General features: G+C 54.4%; 1 protein-coding gene across 1 annotated transcript; it reads right to left on the bottom strand.

Moving 5' to 3' along the window:
* Window positions 1-9,369: 9,369 nt before the first annotated feature.
* On the bottom strand, window positions 9,370-14,938 carry Adra2b (adrenoceptor alpha 2B). The gene has a single exon (XM_052725587.1). It carries the CDS (start codon window positions 12,776-12,778, stop codon window positions 11,432-11,434), a length of 1,347 nt encoding a protein of 448 aa, XP_052581547.1. The 5' UTR covers window positions 12,779-14,938; the 3' UTR covers window positions 9,370-11,431.
* Between the last annotated feature and the right edge of the window lie 3,629 nt (window positions 14,939-18,567).

Genomic DNA, 18,567 nt, shown 5'->3' with positions numbered 1-18,567 from the left:
CACCTCCAGAGTCAGGGATCACACGTGTGGGGGAAAAGGAAGAAGGCTGAGCGTGTTTCACATGCTGGCTATCCACAGCCATTGTACCATTCTGTTCCCTGAGACCCCACTTCTGTTGCACTCAACGGAGTCGTGAGCATATACGCAGAGTAACTGTGGGGCCAAAGCTCTGCACCTTGGGGGTCTTTTGAGTCTGTGGGTTTGGTGCCTTGGAGGTCAAGTTTTAGGGTTCTCAGCCCCCTTCCAACCTAGGTAGCTCCAGGCCTGGGCTGTGGAACCCACAGGTGTCCTTTTCTTCTCCGTCCTCTGGGTTATTGGTCTCCCACACAAAAAGCCTCCAGGACACTGGCGCCAGGGTGGCCAGGTCAAAGGGTGGTGAGACATCCAACACTCCAAGGAGGGCTGAGGTCAGCAGGGCCGGGAGAAAGCAGCAGGAACCAGACACGGCCTCGGCAGGAGGCCGTGACTGTGAGTGGATCCCAGTCTCTGGAAGGAGGAGGTTCTGCAGGCCGCAGGCCTGAACCCTGTGCCTGGAGCCCAGAGCTCTGCCTGACTGGCGTCAGGGTGACGGCCAGGGGAAGCTCTTCACACCCGGAGGCCCATCCCTAGGGAGCTTTCTTAAGGATGGGGCCCAGACCCCTGTGACTCCCTAAAATTATCCTCAGAACCTGGGAAAGCTGCCAAGGGTGGGGTGGGGCCTAGTGGGAAGAGGAAAGAGCCTGGGTGGGGGCTTCCAAACACTCTAGGGAGAGAGAAAGGGAGAGAGACAGACAGACAGACAGACAGAGACAGAGGCAGAGACAGAGGGACAGAGACAGAAACAGAGAGACAGAGACAGAGAGATGGAGAGTGTGATTACTAAGCCAAAACTGCGTTGAGGAAGGCAGGACTGAGGAAATATGAGATTTCTAGAGAGTTCGTCAATAGATAGTATTAAACATGAAAAGGAGAAAAGGGCCAGGCAGTGGTGGCGCACGCCTTTAATCCCAGCACTCGGGAGGCAGAGCCAGGCGGATCTCCGTGAGTTCGAGGCCAGCCTGGGCTACAGAGTGAGATCCAGGAAAGGTGCAAAGCTACACAGGGAAACCCTGTCTCGAAAAACCAAAAAAAAAAAGAGAAAGGACAAGGGACTGGCAACAGGCCTCTCAGTGTTCTCCTCAGTTTTGGACGCTCCCTGCAGCTACAGGTGACGAGGGGGCCTGCTCACCTCTGAAGGCTCTCTCACATCTCCAGACCAGCTGTGGTCATAGGACCTGAGACAACGGGGACTGGATGAGAGGACCTGCCCTCACTGCCTGTAAACTGTGACATTCCTCCAGGGGGTCCCCCCTCAGCGGGGGCTCTCTAGGGGCTGAGAGAGGAGGTCAGGAGGCAGGGACAGGGAAAAGGAGGCTCCCTAGTTGTAGGTGGCCTTGGGCTAGGCTTGGGAGAGCTGAGGTACTGAGGGAGCAATGAGAGCAGCTGGAGTCTTCCGAGGTCTCCTGGGTAGAGTCAGGACAAGACTCTGGTGTGCTTGTACCCAGGAGGGCCACCAGGCATCTTGGGTGCCTGTCTCCTTCTCACAGTGTCAGGGAGACTGGTGGGCAGCTAAGAGAGGTGAACATCATGGGCACTGTGATGGCAGTCTGCTGGACATCCACGGGTCTGTGCCAACTGCGGCTGACCAGCTGCCTGACCAGTCTTCCAGGGTGCTGTGGGAAGAGGTACTGCCAACTAATGGGATCAAGGCCATACAGAGCCAAGCCAAACCTGGGTGCATGCAGCCTGAGCCAAGCCCCTGAACACCAACCCCCTCTATTCTGGGCATCTCCAGAAGGTGCCAAAGGACCAAAGGTAAGGTCTTTGGAACTGGATCCCTCTAGACTTTCCTGAAGAATTCTCCTCTCCTGTTATCTAAGGATATGCCTCAGAAGGGCCTCCAGGGACTGTGTCTGTAGGCAGACTGAGAACACCAAAGGTCCCACAAAGTCCAATGACTTGCACTAGACCACAGAACAACAGCCTGAGAGATATCAGGTCAGAAAGGAAGATAAACAAACAAGCTTGCTGGCCGCCTTTGCAGAGACACTCTCCCCCCCCCATCCCCTTTTCCTGTCTGCCTCCATAGTCCCAGTCAATAGCCCCCTCCCAATACATTCTTCCCCGTTTCCTGCTGGAGACAAGAGCCCCTGACATCCCAACATAATTTTACCCAGCTGTGCCTGGAGCTGAGCGGCCACTGGGCCTCCCCCTGCCCTGTCTCCTACTCCTAGGAGGGAGCTCATGACATGAGCAAGCCCACACTAAATCAGAGCCTGGCTAGCATGTCCCCAGCTCTATCACCAGACCCTCCTGCTTCCAACACCATCTTCCAGCCTCTCTCCCTCCCATCCTGAGCTCACCTGGCTCACTGGGCCCTGCCTTTCTCCAAGGGTGTCCACTGATCCTTCAGAGCTCCAGAGTGACACCCCCATGCCCCTCACTGTTGGGGTACAAGGGGATGTTGGGGTGCAGGGGATTCAAGGCCAGTATCAATCTGAGCACACTGGGGAGCCCTCAGGCGCAAAGGAATCCAGGTGTCCGTGTGCATACAGCTCCTGACTATTCAAATGGCCTCTGAGCCAGCTGTCCAAGCTGTAACTACAGGCAAGAGGAGGAGTGGAGGGGCAGAGGTCTCTGGCAAGCCTCTCCCAGGCCATTGCTGCACAGGGTACTATGGCAGCGTGAAGCTGCACCGTGCAGAGACTTCGGTGATCACCCTCTGCTTGACCCACTCAGCAAACGTAACATCTGCTCTTGCTCAAATTCATCTCTGGAGGCTTCAACTATTCCCCATCCCTGGGAAGAATTCCCACAAATATGGCTTCCTCGATCACACACTTTCAGGGATATTTTGGCACTCCAAGAGATGTCAGGGACATCCCTCATGCTGTCACACGGGGTCTTGGGTACATGGTAAATAAAATGTACAAATATCTTGGGGACACATTGATAGGGATACTAGATTTGAGGATGAGAATCTCAGGATTGGCCCATGGCTAGGGAGCACCAGGTAGAGGAGAAAATTGGGAGCTAGGATTCCCCTTTTGAAACCCAGGGAGCAACACTCACCTAGAAGCAGATGGCCAGACTGTGAGAGACTGAGTCTGTATGAGGTGTGGTGCCTCTGCGGCCATCCTTATCTTGTGTCTAGGTTCCTGAGAGAATGAGATCTCCAAGGGTTTCTCTCCCTATCTCTAGCTCAGCTCTAGGGCTGCAGACCCCAGAGTCTCATCCTCATTAGCACCCACCATGCTGCCTGCTTTGTCTCAGGGTGCCTGCCTTTCCCCAGACTGCCTCTCCACCCTGGGCTTCTGCCCCAGACCTCTGCTCTGCTTCCTCTGTTGGCTTTCTATGATCTTGGGGGTCTCTGGTAGACCCTTGCTGCACCAGCAATATAGAGGTCCTAAAAGCTCCAGGGTCAGCCCTCTTCACTGCTCCAAATGGCTTGTTGACACCGAGGTGGACAACCCTTCCTCCAATTCCCATGAGATGAGGCTGGGATTCCCCCACAGAACTCAGGAACAAACCAGTTTCATCTTTCATTCCAACAATCACGTGCAAAAGGTCTGCCTGGATCTTCATGCAGCTTTGTCTGTGTTCACAGAGAGAGTTCTGGGATCTATTACTGATGTCTGGCATGGGCCTGGCATGGGGTGGGGTGTAGAGATAATGTAGCACATTAGATATTTCCCTAAGAACCTTCAGGGGGGCTTTGGAGCCATGGAATCAAGGGTAAGGAAAGACAGAACCGATGGCATATTCAGGAAGGGTCATCTCCCAGGACACAGAATTCACCCTCCCTTCATCAGGTTGCTGAGCAAAAGATTTTGTCAGCTCACCTTGCCAAGGATCTGGAGTTCCAGAGTAACCCCATGCTCTATTAGGACAGCCTATAGATCTTAGCTATCTCTTAGCTTCCCTCTCCAATCTGAAGGTATCCAGTACTATCCCATTTTAAATGAGGGAACTGAGACTCAGAGAGGTTTAGTAGTTTGCCTGAGGCCACACAGTGAACAGCAGAACCAAGTTTGTGGCCAAAGTCTGGTTTTCTTTCCATGTTGCCACCAGAATAACCTCAACCATGCCCCCTCTCTTCCAGTCTCTGTTCGGTCCAGCTGGTCTCTGCGGTCGGTCCTTGCCCTGGTCCTTCTCAAACTCTGTGAGGGCAGTCTTATGCCTCTAGCTCAGCCACAACTAGATAGGTCTCCCAGCAGACTCTCCAGAGGAAACTGTAGGAAATAAAAACCAAACAGAAAACAAAATACAAACTCTACATCCAAGACATGTCCCTAGAGTCCAGAGTCCCCAGCATTGGATGACTAGCGCCAAGATGGCTCCAGTTTGCTAGACTATCCCCAGGTCCCCTAACTCCTCACTATATGCCTGCCATGTGCCTGTCTGCCCTAGAGCTGAGGGGGAGGGCGCTGGACCCCTGAGGCTAGGTTATCCACACAGCCTTGTTCTGTGGGCTCCTCTGCTGCTCTGAACACAGCCTATGCTCACCTGCTCACTCCAAGATCTGACCAGAGAGTGCAGTTTCCATCTTAAATTTCCCTCCCACAAGGTCTCAGCTCTCTTTCTGTCTACTCCCCACCCCCAAACAAGCTCTCCTTTGGCCTTGCTTTAGACAGTGTCAAGCCCAGACGTGTGGCAAGGCCCCTGTTCCCAATTCTTCCTTCTCTCCCTTCCCTGTGGCTCCTGAGGCAGCCCCAGGGTGTTATCTGAAGTATGTTCTAGTACTGGCCTTTTATCAGTAAAGAGACAAGCACAGAGAGGTGAAGAAATTTACCCCAAGTCACCCAGCAACTTCCTACTCCTGCCTTTGGGCTCCACAGGGGCTTCTCAGACAGCTAAGGAGCCTTTCCAAAGCTGGTAGCCATGTGGCCCTGCTTTCTGGAGCCACCAGGCCAGCAGAGAAGGCAGGGCTCCAGCTGGGACAGCTGTGTCACCGGCACCCGACAAAGAACACTCCAGGAGGGGCCCAGTGAAGTCTGCACCCTATGACCATGTTGGGCCACCCTCCACCCCTGTGCTGGGAGGAAGGCTGTGTTTAACCCTTGCCTCCCCTCCCCCCAACTGTCCAGGGAATCCAAGTTGCAGGCCCAGCCAGCCTCTCACGCTCCCTCCCTCACAGCTGCAGCTGGGATGGGCTGGGAAAGGGACACAGGGACACCTGGGTCCCCTTAGTCACAGTCCAACCCTTTTCCCTCTTGAAGTGGCTCCAGGTCCCCATGGGAGCGAGGGCGGGGGGGGGGGGGGGCGGCTGTCATTCCATGGAAGCCTGCCGCTTTGAGATTGGAGAGACCCATCCCTTAGCTCCAAAGGGGGTCTGTCCCCTTATCAGGGAAACCAAAGAGCCCCCTAGCACCCAGGCCTGGCCCCAGACCTCCCCTTCCTGCTTGTCCTGCTCTGGAGCCCAGAGCCCCAGAGGGAGGCAGAAAGGACAGAAATAGCCCCAACTTTCCAGGGAGAGTAGCACTCTTTTGGTCTCCAAAACTGTTCCGGTTCCCTCACAGCTACCACAGGTCCATGGAGCCCGAAGGGCCCCTGAAGGGCCGGGACCTTCCCTCTGGGTAAGGAAGAAGTCAGAGGGTCCAGAGGAGGCAGGGAGGCTGAGTGGAGGGTGCAATCCTCAAACACAGAAGGGTCAGGAAAAAGAGGAAGAGAAGGGAGGGGGAGGGGTCAGAGAAGCTAGAATCCCAGGGGCAGAGGGAAGATGGCGTGGGTCTCTCCCTTGGAAATCACTGCTAATCGATAGGTGGCCACAAGGCCAAGCCAAGGGCAGAAGCCTTTGGCCCAGAGCCTAGGCAGGGTGTGAGAGGATCAGAGCCCGCAAGCTGGGGAGGGTGCATGCTGACACCCGGCTCCTTCTAGTGCTGGCCTCCTGACAGCATCCTTCCCCAGACGGATGGAAGAGGGACGGATGCAGAGCACAAAGAATCTCAGAAGCTAATTTTAGCCGAGTGCGCCCCACCTCCCCTGCTGACAGTGAGCAGAGACTGGAGGGTGGGAGTTCGCACCCCTGCCTGGGCGCCTGCTTTAATGGGAACGACACAGGCAGGGTCTACCCGCAAACCACAAAGGTGGATGCCAGACTGACCCTACAGTTCACCCAGGGACAGACTCTGGGGGCTGCCGAGGACGCCGGGGGCTGCCGAGGACGCCGAGGCTGGGGTCATAGGTTGTTTGAATCCCCGTGTTGACTCGGGTCGACGTCAGCAAGTCCTCCTTCTACCTCAGCTTCATGACACAGGGATAATAATAACACCATCTCAGGCAAAGTGTGCTAAGCCCTGGACCCCGACAGCTCAGGGCTGTCTTCATTTCTGCCACTGTTGCATACTTCAGAGGACAGCGAACAGATCTGTCACGCCAGACTTGGTGCTCTGTTTTTCTCGGCGGTACAAAAGCGAGGTAAACGGCCCAATCCTGCCGGAATCCAAGCCCTGAGAGAATAAATAATTAACACCGCTGATTAATTTGAGGAATCCCTATGACTGGACCTTCCAGGGAGTTGGGAGGAGGAGAGCAGAGAGGAAGCCACAGGCCGGAGAACTGTGGGACCATAGGGGCAATCTTCCATGGCAGGCAGAGACACGGAGGCTGGGAGAAGGACGAAGCCTTTCTCAAGGAAGCCCAGCAATATGGCAGAGGCAGAGCACAAATCCTGGGCAACCTACCTCCCCACCGAGATTTCATGGAAACACAAGCCCTACACCAGCCCTACCACTCAGAGTGACCAGGTCCTGTGACCAGACTTCCTGACCTCACTAGGGAAGCCAAAGGTTGTCCCATACCAGCTCTAGCCGGGCAGAGGTTCCTCCCAGGCAGCAGCTGCCCTGCTTACAGGCTGGTCCTCCGGTGACTTTCCATACACACATGGACCCAATGGAGGCCATATAGAACTTGGGGAGGGGCTCAGGCCTGATTACCCACAAGACCTTCCTTGTTTCCAGTGCCTTCTGTTCTGAGCAGGTGGTCCAGGGTGTTCTAAATAGGAATTCTCAGGAGCATGGACTGACTCTGAAGCCCTCCCCCTGAGGAATCCCTGTGTGCTAGAAATACATTCTCATAAAGCAGGGCTAGCTGGAGGGGAGCTTGCTTCTTTAATTGTCTTCTGGGGTGGGACCACCCCTGTGTCATAGAAAGGGATCTTCTGAAGGTCCATATTCCCAGCTCACCTCTAGCAGGCAAACTGCAAAGGCCCCTTGTTGGCACTCTAGACATTCCCCTGCCTCCACCTCATTTACAAGTTTCTCCCTCATTTCTGCACCTCATTACCAACCTCAGATGGGCTCAGAAAGCTCAGGAATGGGATATAAAGGAAAGGGAAGAGAGATAGACAGCCAGGGCTGAAACTGCCTCCAACCCCCCCCCCACACACACACACACACACACACTCCTTAGCTGTGTGGGCCTGGGTGAGTCCCGAGAACTAAGGTAGCAAAATGAGGTGTGCCTTGTCCTGAACATGGACCTAGTACTCCTTGACTCTGCATGTACAGCAATTCCTTCAGCAAGAAGTTGCAGTACTGGCTGTAGGATTGACCCAGTGATTGAGACCACTTATTCTTGCAGAGAACCCAGTTTTGATTCCTTGCACCCGAAATAAAAATAAAATAAAATAAATCTGTAACTCCAGTTCCAGGATATGCAATGCTTTCTTCTGACCTCGATGGGCACCAGGCATGTGTACAGCACACAGACACATATGCAGGCAGGAAAACCATACACTTTTCTTTTTAAAGAAATTTTGGTGTGCCAGGCAACCTGGACGCTAGGTCCAGCTCCGGCCACCATGTGTGTCTGTGTGATGCCACCCAAGGCAAGTGATCTCCCCTCTCTGGGCCCTCAGAATTAAAACAGAGCAGTCAGCCAGCTGTCAGAAGTGGAAAGCCTGAGGCACGCACTCCCTCTTAGGTATTTGGTGTCAGTGGCAGACATGAATAATCAATCCCAGCACTATCACCTACTGAATCCAACTAGCTCCCAGCCTCAGAACATCCACATAGCTAATACCACCGAAGAAAAGCTGTCATGAGAGAATAAATTCTTCAGCCTGGATGTCATAGCTGTGTGGTTCCAGGTTTCAGTTGGGTGACCCTGTGTCTCAGTTTCCTCTTTTGTAAAATGACCACACATAGCAAGAGTATTAAATGAGACAATAGGATTTCAATCAGCTTCCAGTAGAACTGTTTAGTCCTCTCCAGCAGGTGACCACCTGCTTCCATTCCCAGAGATCAGCGAACATCTTCTCCCAGGCCCTTGTAGCCACTCAAGTGACAGAAAGATATGTGGTCCAGCAGAGAGAGCAGGGGCTTGAGTGACCCTGCGGTCACTGCACCTTTCTGGGTTTTATTTCCCCCCGGGGATGAGATGGGCAAATGCCTGTATGAGGCCCTGGAGTCCTTGGTGCTGGTTGCCCTGCTGGGGAGGAGCTGGGTGGGAGCAGGGTTGGATAGCAACAAATCCCATGTCCACCGATGGCTGTGGGCACACTGGCATCCATCCTGGTGATTGTCCTGAGCAGATGCATGGGCCCGAAGAAAGTAATGAGGATGATGAAAGTGTAGATTCTGAGGAAATGTGGGGTCAGAGAACCCCTGTACCCTAGAGCACTGCTCCTGCCTCTGTTCTCCCCAACCTGGGATCTACCAGAAGCCTTGATCCCGCCCACGACTTCCAGCCTGCTGGCTCTTCCCTTGCTCATGGAACCAGGTGGGTCCAGCTTGGAGCCCCAGAGGCTGCCTCTTCTGCCCTCCCTGAAGCACCAAGCATGGCTAGTTCCTTTTCTCACTCACAGGACAGCTTGGGGCTTCGGGAACCTCACCAGGCCTCCTGGCTTGGAGAGCAGAGTGCTCATTTGGGATAGCCAAAGCAAAGCATTCCCATCGCACTCACGGGGCGGTAGCCAAACATGGCTGCTGTGTATACACCGTTCTACAATGGCCTCCTCCCTCCCGCCTCCACCAGCAGCAGCACCTTCGCTGCTCATGACCTCGCAGCAAGGGAGTTAGAAGCTGTCTCCCAGATGCCATCAACTCTGTATGTGGCCTTCCCCTGCCCCAAACACCGTCCTATCTTGTCTCTTGGTGCATTCCTGCTCCAAGACCCAACCCAGCCCAAATGCCACCTCCTCGGGGAAGCCTGCTCGTCTCTCCCTTGCAGGTCAGTCCATCTCATTGGCTTGTGCTGAGTAAGAATGCTATGAGGAAGAAAAGAGCCAAACCGGTGGGGGCAGAGAGGAGAGCTAGCCCTGGGAGGGAGCCTGAGCTCATCAGGCTGACGCTCAAGGAAGGTCAGAAGTTACCTAACTTCTCCCAGCAGCCCTTAGACACAGGACTCAGCTTGCTTATTACAAAATAGCCTTTATTGATAAAATAGTTCAGAGTCTTAGAAATACCTGCATGTCACAACAGGAGGGCTGGGTCCCACAGAGCATACACAAACAAGATCAGCCAGCAGATGATTACAAATCAGCCCCTCAGCTACACCCCAAGTCAATGTCCTAGCCTCACAACTGCAACCAACCAACGAGGACCAAGCTGGACAGACGTCCTCCCCAGGTACCCACCTAGTACCCACCATTGTTGCTACCTGTGAAAACTCCATGAGCACCTTCCAAATTGGACAAATCCACCCTGGGCTAGCAGCCTGTGTGGCTCAAGTCACCCCTCCCTGAGACTAAGAGTTCTATTGCCCAAAGCTGAAGTCAGGCTGCCCATGGGGAAGACCCAGACACATCCTTTACAGATGCCCAGTCACTCTGGGAAACAATTCCTAAGTGGGGGAGACAACCAGGAGGTAAAGGCACCCCAGTGCATATCCATTTCACTGTGAGGGTTAACTTAACAGCCAGCAAGGCATCTTCTGGGCTGGGGTAGAATTAGTTATGCCTCCAAAGGCTCCACATGGGGTGCGTAGAGTTGTCTGGGCCCTGGAGCGGGTGGCTCTCCCAGAATCCACAGGGCCCTGGCTGCCTGCTCCAGCCCCAGCACCCTACCTGAGGATCTCATCTCAGACTGCTTCCTTGATGTGAGTATTTTTAGCTTAGGGAAACGATTTGCCTGCTCGATGACAAAGGACTTATCCCCTAATGGGGTTGGGGCCAAGCCACTGAAAACTCTGTCGGCGTTACAGGTAACAGATGGAGAAGCTGTCACCGGCATAATAACTCAAACCTTTTTGGGTACAAGAATGCATTCTCAAAGAAATCCTGGAATCTGAAAGAGTGACTCGGTGCACCTCAACCCACTTCCAGTTTGGGGTAGGAGTTCACACACCCCAAGCACAGAACAAAAGTCTACAGGAAGGCTCATGGTGGTAAACACATAGGAAGGGGATTTTTATATCACCAGATAATCACATTTGCTGGCTCTCTAGCTTTTTTCCCCCATGGAGCTCAAAGCTCTCTGCAAAGCCTTTCATCTCCCTGCCGCAAGTAGGCGGCAAGCAATTGTCGCCCTGCTCTTTGCAAGGGTGAATGCCAGTGATCAGGAGCTCCTATTGAGGCCAGGCCAGGCTTCCAGACCTCCCCAATGAGACAGCCACGTGCCCACTTGCCTCCCAGAGGGTACTGAGTGACAAAACCGATCCATGCTTTTAACCTTAAAGGAGCCACAAATCTAAAAACCAATGCTAGCCCATCACCCCCTACCCCAGTAGCCAGTGGAACCACAGGTGCTCAACATGGGTGAATCCTCCTCATTTCCTCCTCTTTCTCAGCAGCAGGTCCTCCTTGGAAGTGTAGAAAACTGACTTCCTGCTCTTTGAGAGGCATGGGGAAGAATCAAGGCTTGGGATGTAACTCAGCTAGCTGAATGCTGGCCTAGCATGCTTGAAGCCCTGAATTCATTCCCCAGCATCTCAGAAACCAGACACGGTGGGGAACGCCTGGAATCCTAGCACTGGGGAGGTGAGGGCATGGGGATCAGAATTCCAAGATCATCCTTAGGCTGCGCAGCAAATCTGAGGCCGACCTGGACTACTCGAGATCCTGTCTCAAAACAAAACAAAAAATAAAACCCCCAAACCCAAGAAAAACAGAATACCACAAGTGAGTGGCCTGCCAAGGCACAGGGGTCTCCAGAAAAGGGAAGCCCGGCCTGTTGGCTTACAGGTGACTGGGAGGGAGGTACTCCAATCCAGTCTGGCCTTGGCTACATTCCAGAAGACCCAAGCTACCCTTGCTCAGGAACGTGGAGAAGAGCTACCCCACAGTACAGTCAGCAAGGGAAGGTTTCCAATGGGCCCCTGGGAACAGCACTTTTGTCCTTTCCCCTTTGGGGGGAGTCTGAGGTTGAGGTCTGCAAGGGGGCCCCAGGAAAATGGCCACATAGACTATGGGGGTGAGGGACAACCATCGGGTGGTCCTGGCATCAACCTAGGCACAGGCAGCGAGCAGGCAGGTTCACCAGGCAGTCTGGGTCCACTGCCGGCAAAGGATCCTTCGAAAGGCACGTCGGAAGTCCTGGTTGAAGATGGTGTAGATAACAGGGTTCAGGGAGCTGTTGCAGTAGCCAATCCAGAAGAAGAACTGGAAGAGGCCATGCGGTACCTTGCAGCGCTGTGGGCAGATGGCCCCCAGGCTATAGCTGAAGAAGAAAGGAAACCAGCAGACCACGAAAACGCCAATGACCACTGCCAGCACAAAGGTGAACCTCTTCTCCCGGCTCAGCTGTGCCCGTCGTCGCCACCACTGCCCACTGGCAGCACCCACAGTCCTGCCCAGAAGCACCTGCCCACGAAGCGTGGCCAACACTCGGGAAGCCTGAGGCCGCTGCAAGGGTGGGCTGCGTACAGAGGCAGGAGACGCTGGCGGTGTTCGGGGTCCACACTCTTCCACCTCCTCTTCATCCTGCCTTTCGGCTCCCTCCTCTGCAGGTGCCCCACCATCGACCTTCTGGCCCTGGCCCGATCTGGGAAGGGCAGACCAGCTGGGTGGCAAAGCCCTGCACTCGGGATCTCCAGGGGTCTCCCCCTCCTCCTTCTCCCTTGGAGGCTTGGGGTGTCCGTTGGCCTCTCCCACGGAAGACAGAGGAGAGGCCAGGGCTGGCACCTTAGCTGAGGTTGGAGCTCCCCGAGCGACAGGGCCGGGCTGCTTGGGCTCACCCTCCCCGGAGCCTCTCTTGGCCCTGGGACCCCGGCAGTGGCTGCGTTTGGCAATTACATAGATTCGCAGGTAGACGAGGATCATGATGAGGCAGGGAGCAAAGAAAGATCCGATGCTGGAAGCCAAGATGTACCAGGCCTCTTGGTTGAGCTCACACTGGGGGAGCCCGTGGGGCTCCGGGCGCTGCTCGCCCTTATAGATGAGGGGCGGCAGAGAAATGACGGCTGCAATGAGCCACACAGTGAGGATGATGCATTTGATGCGGCGCGGCGTGCGCTTGGAGTTGTACTCCAATGCTCGGCTCACTGCCCAGTATCGGTCCAGGCTGATGGCACACAGGTGCACGATGGAGGAGGTACAGAAGAGCACATCGAGCGCCAGGTAGACCTCGCACCAGGTGCGCCAAAAGTACCAGTAGCCCAGTAGCTCGTTGGCCAGAGAGAAAGGGATGATAAGGGTGGCCACTAGGATGTCCGCGGCTGCCAGTGACACCAGAAACAGGTTTTGTGGTGCACGGAGTGAGCGGCTGGTCAACACAGCCAGAATGACCAGTGCGTTGCCGAAAATGGTGAAAAGGATGAGGAAGGTGATGGCCGACGCGATGGCGGCGGTGGCTTGCACCGAGTAGGGCTCTTGGTGGTCCATGGCGGGGCCGGATACGTCGTCCAGAGGGATCGCTGCTGGCCAAACCCACGGTCCAAAGGAGATAGCGCCACTCTGGCTCCGCTACAGCAGGGGGTCGTCCACCCAGCAGTGCGGATGGCTCTGGAGCCCCATAGCCTGACCGATAGCGGCCTAGGAGGTCCGGGGACACCCGGGACCAGCCAACGATCTCCTACATCCTCTTCCACCGATGCCCGGCATCCCTGCAGTCCACCCCAGAGAAGTTTTCCAAGTTGTCCCACTGCCGTCCCGGGACCGGAGGAAAGTCGCGCCTTCGCGCGGCACAACTGCAGGACGCACAGAACCGACTGGGGAAGTGCGGCCGGCGCTGGGAAAAGGCGCTCTCTCTCTCTCTCTCCCGGTGCGGCGCCTGCAGTCAGCCCGCCGCGCAGGGGCGTGGGGAAGAGAGCCAGCACCGCGGGAGGAGGGAGGAGACTGGGGGCGGGAGCTGGAGGAGGGAAGGAGGCGGGGCGGGAGATCCGACCGAGGGTGGATGGAAGGTGCGTTTGGTGGGAAAGCGGACCTGCGACCCGCACCCTTTACTCCCCCGGTCCCCAACTCCTTTCTCCTCCCCACCGCCGCGGGCCAAGTCCGGAGAGCCAGGTGTCTGGGGTCTTCGAGGTCCTGGGAAGGATACTTACAGAAGAAGATCGGTGCGTGCCGGGAGCTGAGACCTCGGCCTGGCCCAAGGGTCCATTTGCCTTCTGTCTGCGAGTCTGGGGCGGAGCACCCAGATCGGTGGCGGTAGGTGAGAGAGCTCATGTCGCCTGCAGCAGCCCAACAGCTCCGAGAAGCGTGTAGGGGCGTGGTGGGGTGCTTAGGTATAAGAAGCCACATCGCCATCTAGCAACTGAGCCACATCCCAGCATCTGAGAACCTTAGGGGCCGGACCTGGGTGGGGAGAGAGTTCCGAACCCGGTTTCCTAATGCTTCCCCACCCAGACTCCACTCGGTCCGACTTGCGAGGTGCAGGGAGTGCATCTCTGTGTTGCGAGCGCCCTCTGCTGCCGTCTGAGTGCAGAGACTGGGGACAGGCGCTAGTCTGGGAGACACCAAAAAAAGCTGAGTGACCCCTGGTGGGAAGTGACGGATGGACTGCAACTGCCCTGTTGCTGCCTCAATTTCCCTTATTAAAGACAAAGGAGCTAAAGGGGAGAGGGGCAACTGGAGAGAGATGGCTCAGCAGTTAAGATTGCCTCGTTTAGAGGACCTGAGTTCGGTTCCAGCAACCACAACTAACTCCCGCTCCAGGGGATGATATGCCTCTGGCCTCCACCAGTACCTACACTCACGTGCACACACCCACACAGAGACCCATACTTTAAAACAAATCTTAAAGAGGGAAAGCAGCAGAGCCCGGCGGTGGTGCGCGCACTTCTTTAACCCCAGCACCCGAGAGGCAGAGGCAGGTAGATCTTGGTGAATTCAAGGCCAGCCTGGTCTACAGAGGGAGTTCCGGGACAGCCAGGGCTGTTACACAGAGAAACCCTGTCTCAAAACAAAAAGCAGGGGGGCAGCTCAGACTCAAAGAAAAGGTGTAAGGTTTGGAGAGAAGCCTCTTGACCAATTGCACATGAAGAGACCCAGGTCAGGGATGAGACCTTTCCTCTCGGTAGCTCAGAAAAAGCTGATATTGATGGCTACGGTGTAGGAAGGAGCTGGCCTGGACAGCTCCAGACGCTCATGTAGCCTCTCTAGGGTGGCGGTGAGAGGAGTAAGAAGAAACTGACCGCTGGAGAGTTGACTCAGCAGTTAAGAGGGGACGGGTTGCAGTTCCAAGCACCCACTGTCTGTAATTCTAGATACAGGGTATCAAAACAACCTCACCTGACCTGCACAGGCGCCAGGCACACACATGATGCATATAAATACACGCAGGCAAAAACACTCCAACACATAAAATAGGGGGTTTCTCCACAGCCTTGGAATTCCCTTGGATGGAAAGAGCCAGGATTTGTATTTACAGCTCCCAGTTCTAAAGAGCACTGTATGAATGTATATAAATTAATCCCTGAGAATAGAGTCTGTTGTAGAATATTAGTTAAAAATGTGTCACATTTGTTCATGCTGTGGAACATTTGTTTAATGGTGCAAAGATGTGTTGCATTCTTTTATGTTGCATGTGTTTAACTCTGTGAAGCTGTGTTACCGTGCCGGCCTAAAACACATGATTGGTTTAATAAAGAGCTGAACAGCCAATAACAAGGCAGGAGAAAGGATCGGCAGGGCTGGTAGGCAGAGAGAAAAAATAGGAGGAGAAATCTGGGAGAAAAAGATGGAGGAGAGGAAGACTCCAGAGGTCAGCCACTCAGCTGCACAGCAAGCCATGGAGAAAGAACTAAAAAAGGTATACAGAAACAGAGAAAGGTAAAAGCCCAGAGGCAAAAGATGGATGGGATAATTTAACTTGGAAAAGCTGGATAGTAACAAGCCAAGCTAAGGCCAGACATTCATAAGTAAGAAGACTCTGTGTGATTTATTTGGGAGCTGGGTGGCAGGCCCCCCCACAAAGAGCAAAGAGTAAAAAACAACCAACTACAGGAGTCTACTCCCAACCCCCACCTCAAGTGAGTCTATTGGACTTTCACTCATCATGACCACCACGGTGAGAGCTGGCATGTGACTTGTGTGCCCACAGACCAGGCTTTCCCCAACTCAGGATCAGACAGACCACCATGCCCAGCCACATGGGGCACTTTGAACAATGCCTCATCTCAGGCTGCCCTGACACCCAGATCTCCAGTTATGTGGGACTGCCCCAACCAGAGAGGGTGGTAACATGTAGGGCAGGCTCAAAAGGGATGGCCAGTTTTACCTGCCCCTTTGAGACTGCACTCTTAAGACAGGTCTGACTGATACACCCTTCCCATCATGTTGAATTGGGCTTGAGCCCACAACCACAGGGGATGAAGAGGTTCTGGTAGCCCCTTCACTGAGAAAGGACTGAAGGTAGCCAAAGAAGTTTGGGAAATAGTAACTGAGGCAAATTCCTGCTAGTCCCAAAGAGACATGAATGACCCGCCTTTCCACAATCTCCAGCCACACTCAGAGAGATGTCCCAGACTACTATCGGCATCAGATGGGCTGTTTAATGGTCCATTATCCTTAAAGGGCCAGGTCTCCTGGATGCTGCAGGAACAACGCCACCTTACCCAGTCCCACTAAAGAACATTCACCTGGTTTTTCTCTGAAGGGGCAAATCTAAGTCTACCAAGTGTCAGGTCATGCTGGGCACTTACTGACCAGTCAGGCATCAGCCCAAAATGGCCATAACCAGGGAAAGATGCTCTCCCACCCTGCAGCTAGGAGGGCAGTAGGAGTTTGTCCCAGCACCAGGGAATTCCCCAGGCTGAATGTCACCAGTCCTTTCCAGGGCTCTGTTCAGACAGAGACCCATCCTTCATCAGTAGGCCCAGCTCACTCTTCAAGCTCTGTGCACACTTTCAATCAGTTGTGAAAGGATTTGTTGAATCACACCCCCACCTCCATCAGAAGGACATCTCCTCCTTGTTGCTGATACTGGCCATGGTTGTTGGTTGGTGAGGGATGGTGGGGGCCTATCAGTACATGGCAGACACATAAATGTGCTCAGACCCATTGTGCCTATGGTGCCCCGGAGTCATATTCTTGGAAAGACAGACTATAGGGGAAAGGTGATTTTGCATGCAAGTGATACCTTTTTCAAAGAAGGGCAAGATGATTGTAGCCATCTGGCCATGGGAACCTAGGGAGATGTGTGACATCTGAGAGCTGAGGTGGTGGCACTGAGTCTCCTGGGTGGAGCCTAGCAGCTTCTAGCACTGTCCTTGCTGACCTAAAGATCCCCCCTGGGACTGATCCCACCCCCTTGTGGAGCTACATATGCTCCCTCCCAAGAGACCTTATTTCCAGAACACTATGTGGTCAACCTCCCCTAGACTCCATTCCTCCAGCCACTCTTTCACACTGTTCTCAGTCACTGCCCCTCTCTCGGACAGCCTTCCAGCCCCTCACTACCCTCAGACTGCCCCCTGGTCCCCCCCACACACATATTCTTGTTGACTCTTGGGGATGCATCTGCAGCCTGCCCTCCAGAGCCCACTCCTGTGATTCACCCATGCCAGGCCCCTTTCTGTGTCCTCTTTCTCAGTAGGCTAGGAGCGTGGACCGCCCCCTAACCTTGCAATACTTCATGGCGTTATCCCTCCTCAGCATCCTGTCTCTCAAAGTCTGCCTCAGAGGATCTCAGTGACTGTATCCTGTCCACCCCACATGGACCATTTGGCAATGCCTTGAGACGCCTTTGAAAGTCACAGCACAGACAATGAGGTTCCTGCTGACGTCTGGCATGGAGTGGTCGGCCTCCACAGCAAAGGGCTAGCAGGGGAAAGGGGCTGGTGGTGCTGAGCTCTAGAACCACAGACTTAACACACAACACACTGTCCAGGCCTAGAATCCCTCCTCCCCTGCATCTCAATTCTACAGGAGTTCCACCCAGGGATGGCATCCCCCTAGATGCTAGGGCACATCTCCTATCCTGCTATCCCCCTGAGCCCCAAGACCTTTGTGCTTACCCCTTCATTGACCCACCCATGTGATATGGGTGACCCAGACCTAACATATCCACTTCCCCCAGCCCTACCTCTCCCTAGGTTCAGCTTTCAGGGTTGCTATTCACCTGGCTTTCCCCCTCATTCCTGCTGCCTCAAACCCCAAAATATGCCCAAGGCACCCATTTTTGTCCAACCCCACAGCCCCCTTCACTCTCACTTTCGTGACTAAAATGGCCAGGTCTCTTGGCTTCCAATCTATTTCCCATGGAGCATCTAGAATGCCTTAAGTTTCATTTTGTTACTCCGGGCTGTTCTTAGAAGAAAACTCTGCCCTGTCTCTGCCTGGTCTATCCCTGCCTGCCTCGCCCTACTTAATATGCTGGCCAGAAACTCCTTGCTTCTTCCTGCCCCAGGACCCTCGCACTGGTGACTCTACCATAGCATTTTACAGGTAACCACAGGCCTGTGCGTGTATTCTTACAGGGGCTCTTCCTAACCATCAGCCTGCAAGTGTTCTCCAGTCCCTGTCATTTATCAATTCAAGACGCCTACCTATTGGCAAATTATCCATTCCTCTCCCTACCTTGTTCATGGTATCCCTGGTGCCCATAGTAGAGCCTACCTGGCACCTAATGGGCATTCTAAGTTGCCTGTTGAATAAATGAACCCAGCAGTGAGCAACACTACATAGCTGTGTTATTGGAGTTTGGGGAGCTGGCTAAGGCACTGTGATCAGCCTCCAGGCTGATGACCACCAGGCACTCTGCAGAATGGAGCTTGTGGAACATGCCGTTACTCAGAGCTGGCATGGAGACCAGGCTCTCACAGGGACATGTGGCTTCCCGTGGGGAGTATGCAACAGGACAACTTTGTCCCTGGCCATCCTCCAAAGAGAGGAGCCACCAGATTCACTCAACCCAATCTTCTGAAACTGGATTTGGAGATCAAGAGCTACAACTTGGGCTCATGACAGCCTTGGGGATGGGGTCTCAGTCTAGAGTAGATCCCCTCCTCCAGTCTGGTGAGGCCCCTGGGAGCCCTAGCCCAGTGCCATATGCCTGGTTTGGACACTCAGGGTCTCAAGGCAGCCTTGTTTTTGATGCTTCTGTCTGTAATCTCCTACTGAGGCTGCTGCCCTTCTGAGAAACCCGCCAGGGCCCCAGTTTACTAACATCACAGCCAGACGCCACCACCTCCCATATCCAAGATCAAGGAGCGTTCGCTCACTCGCATCCCCTG

The sequence above is a fragment of the Peromyscus californicus genome, unplaced genomic scaffold (genome assembly GCF_007827085.1).
Source record: "Peromyscus californicus insignis strain IS unplaced genomic scaffold, ASM782708v3 Scaffold_7__1_contigs__length_154581171, whole genome shotgun sequence".
In the NCBI taxonomy this organism is placed as follows: domain Eukaryota; kingdom Metazoa; phylum Chordata; class Mammalia; order Rodentia; family Cricetidae; genus Peromyscus; species Peromyscus californicus.
This window is presented reverse-complemented; position numbering and strand designations above follow the sequence as displayed.

Coding starts and splice junctions, on each gene's coding strand:
- Adra2b (XM_052725587.1), bottom strand. CDS start 12,778: ATGGACCACCAAGAGCCCTACTCGGTGCAAGCCACCGCCGCCATCGCG.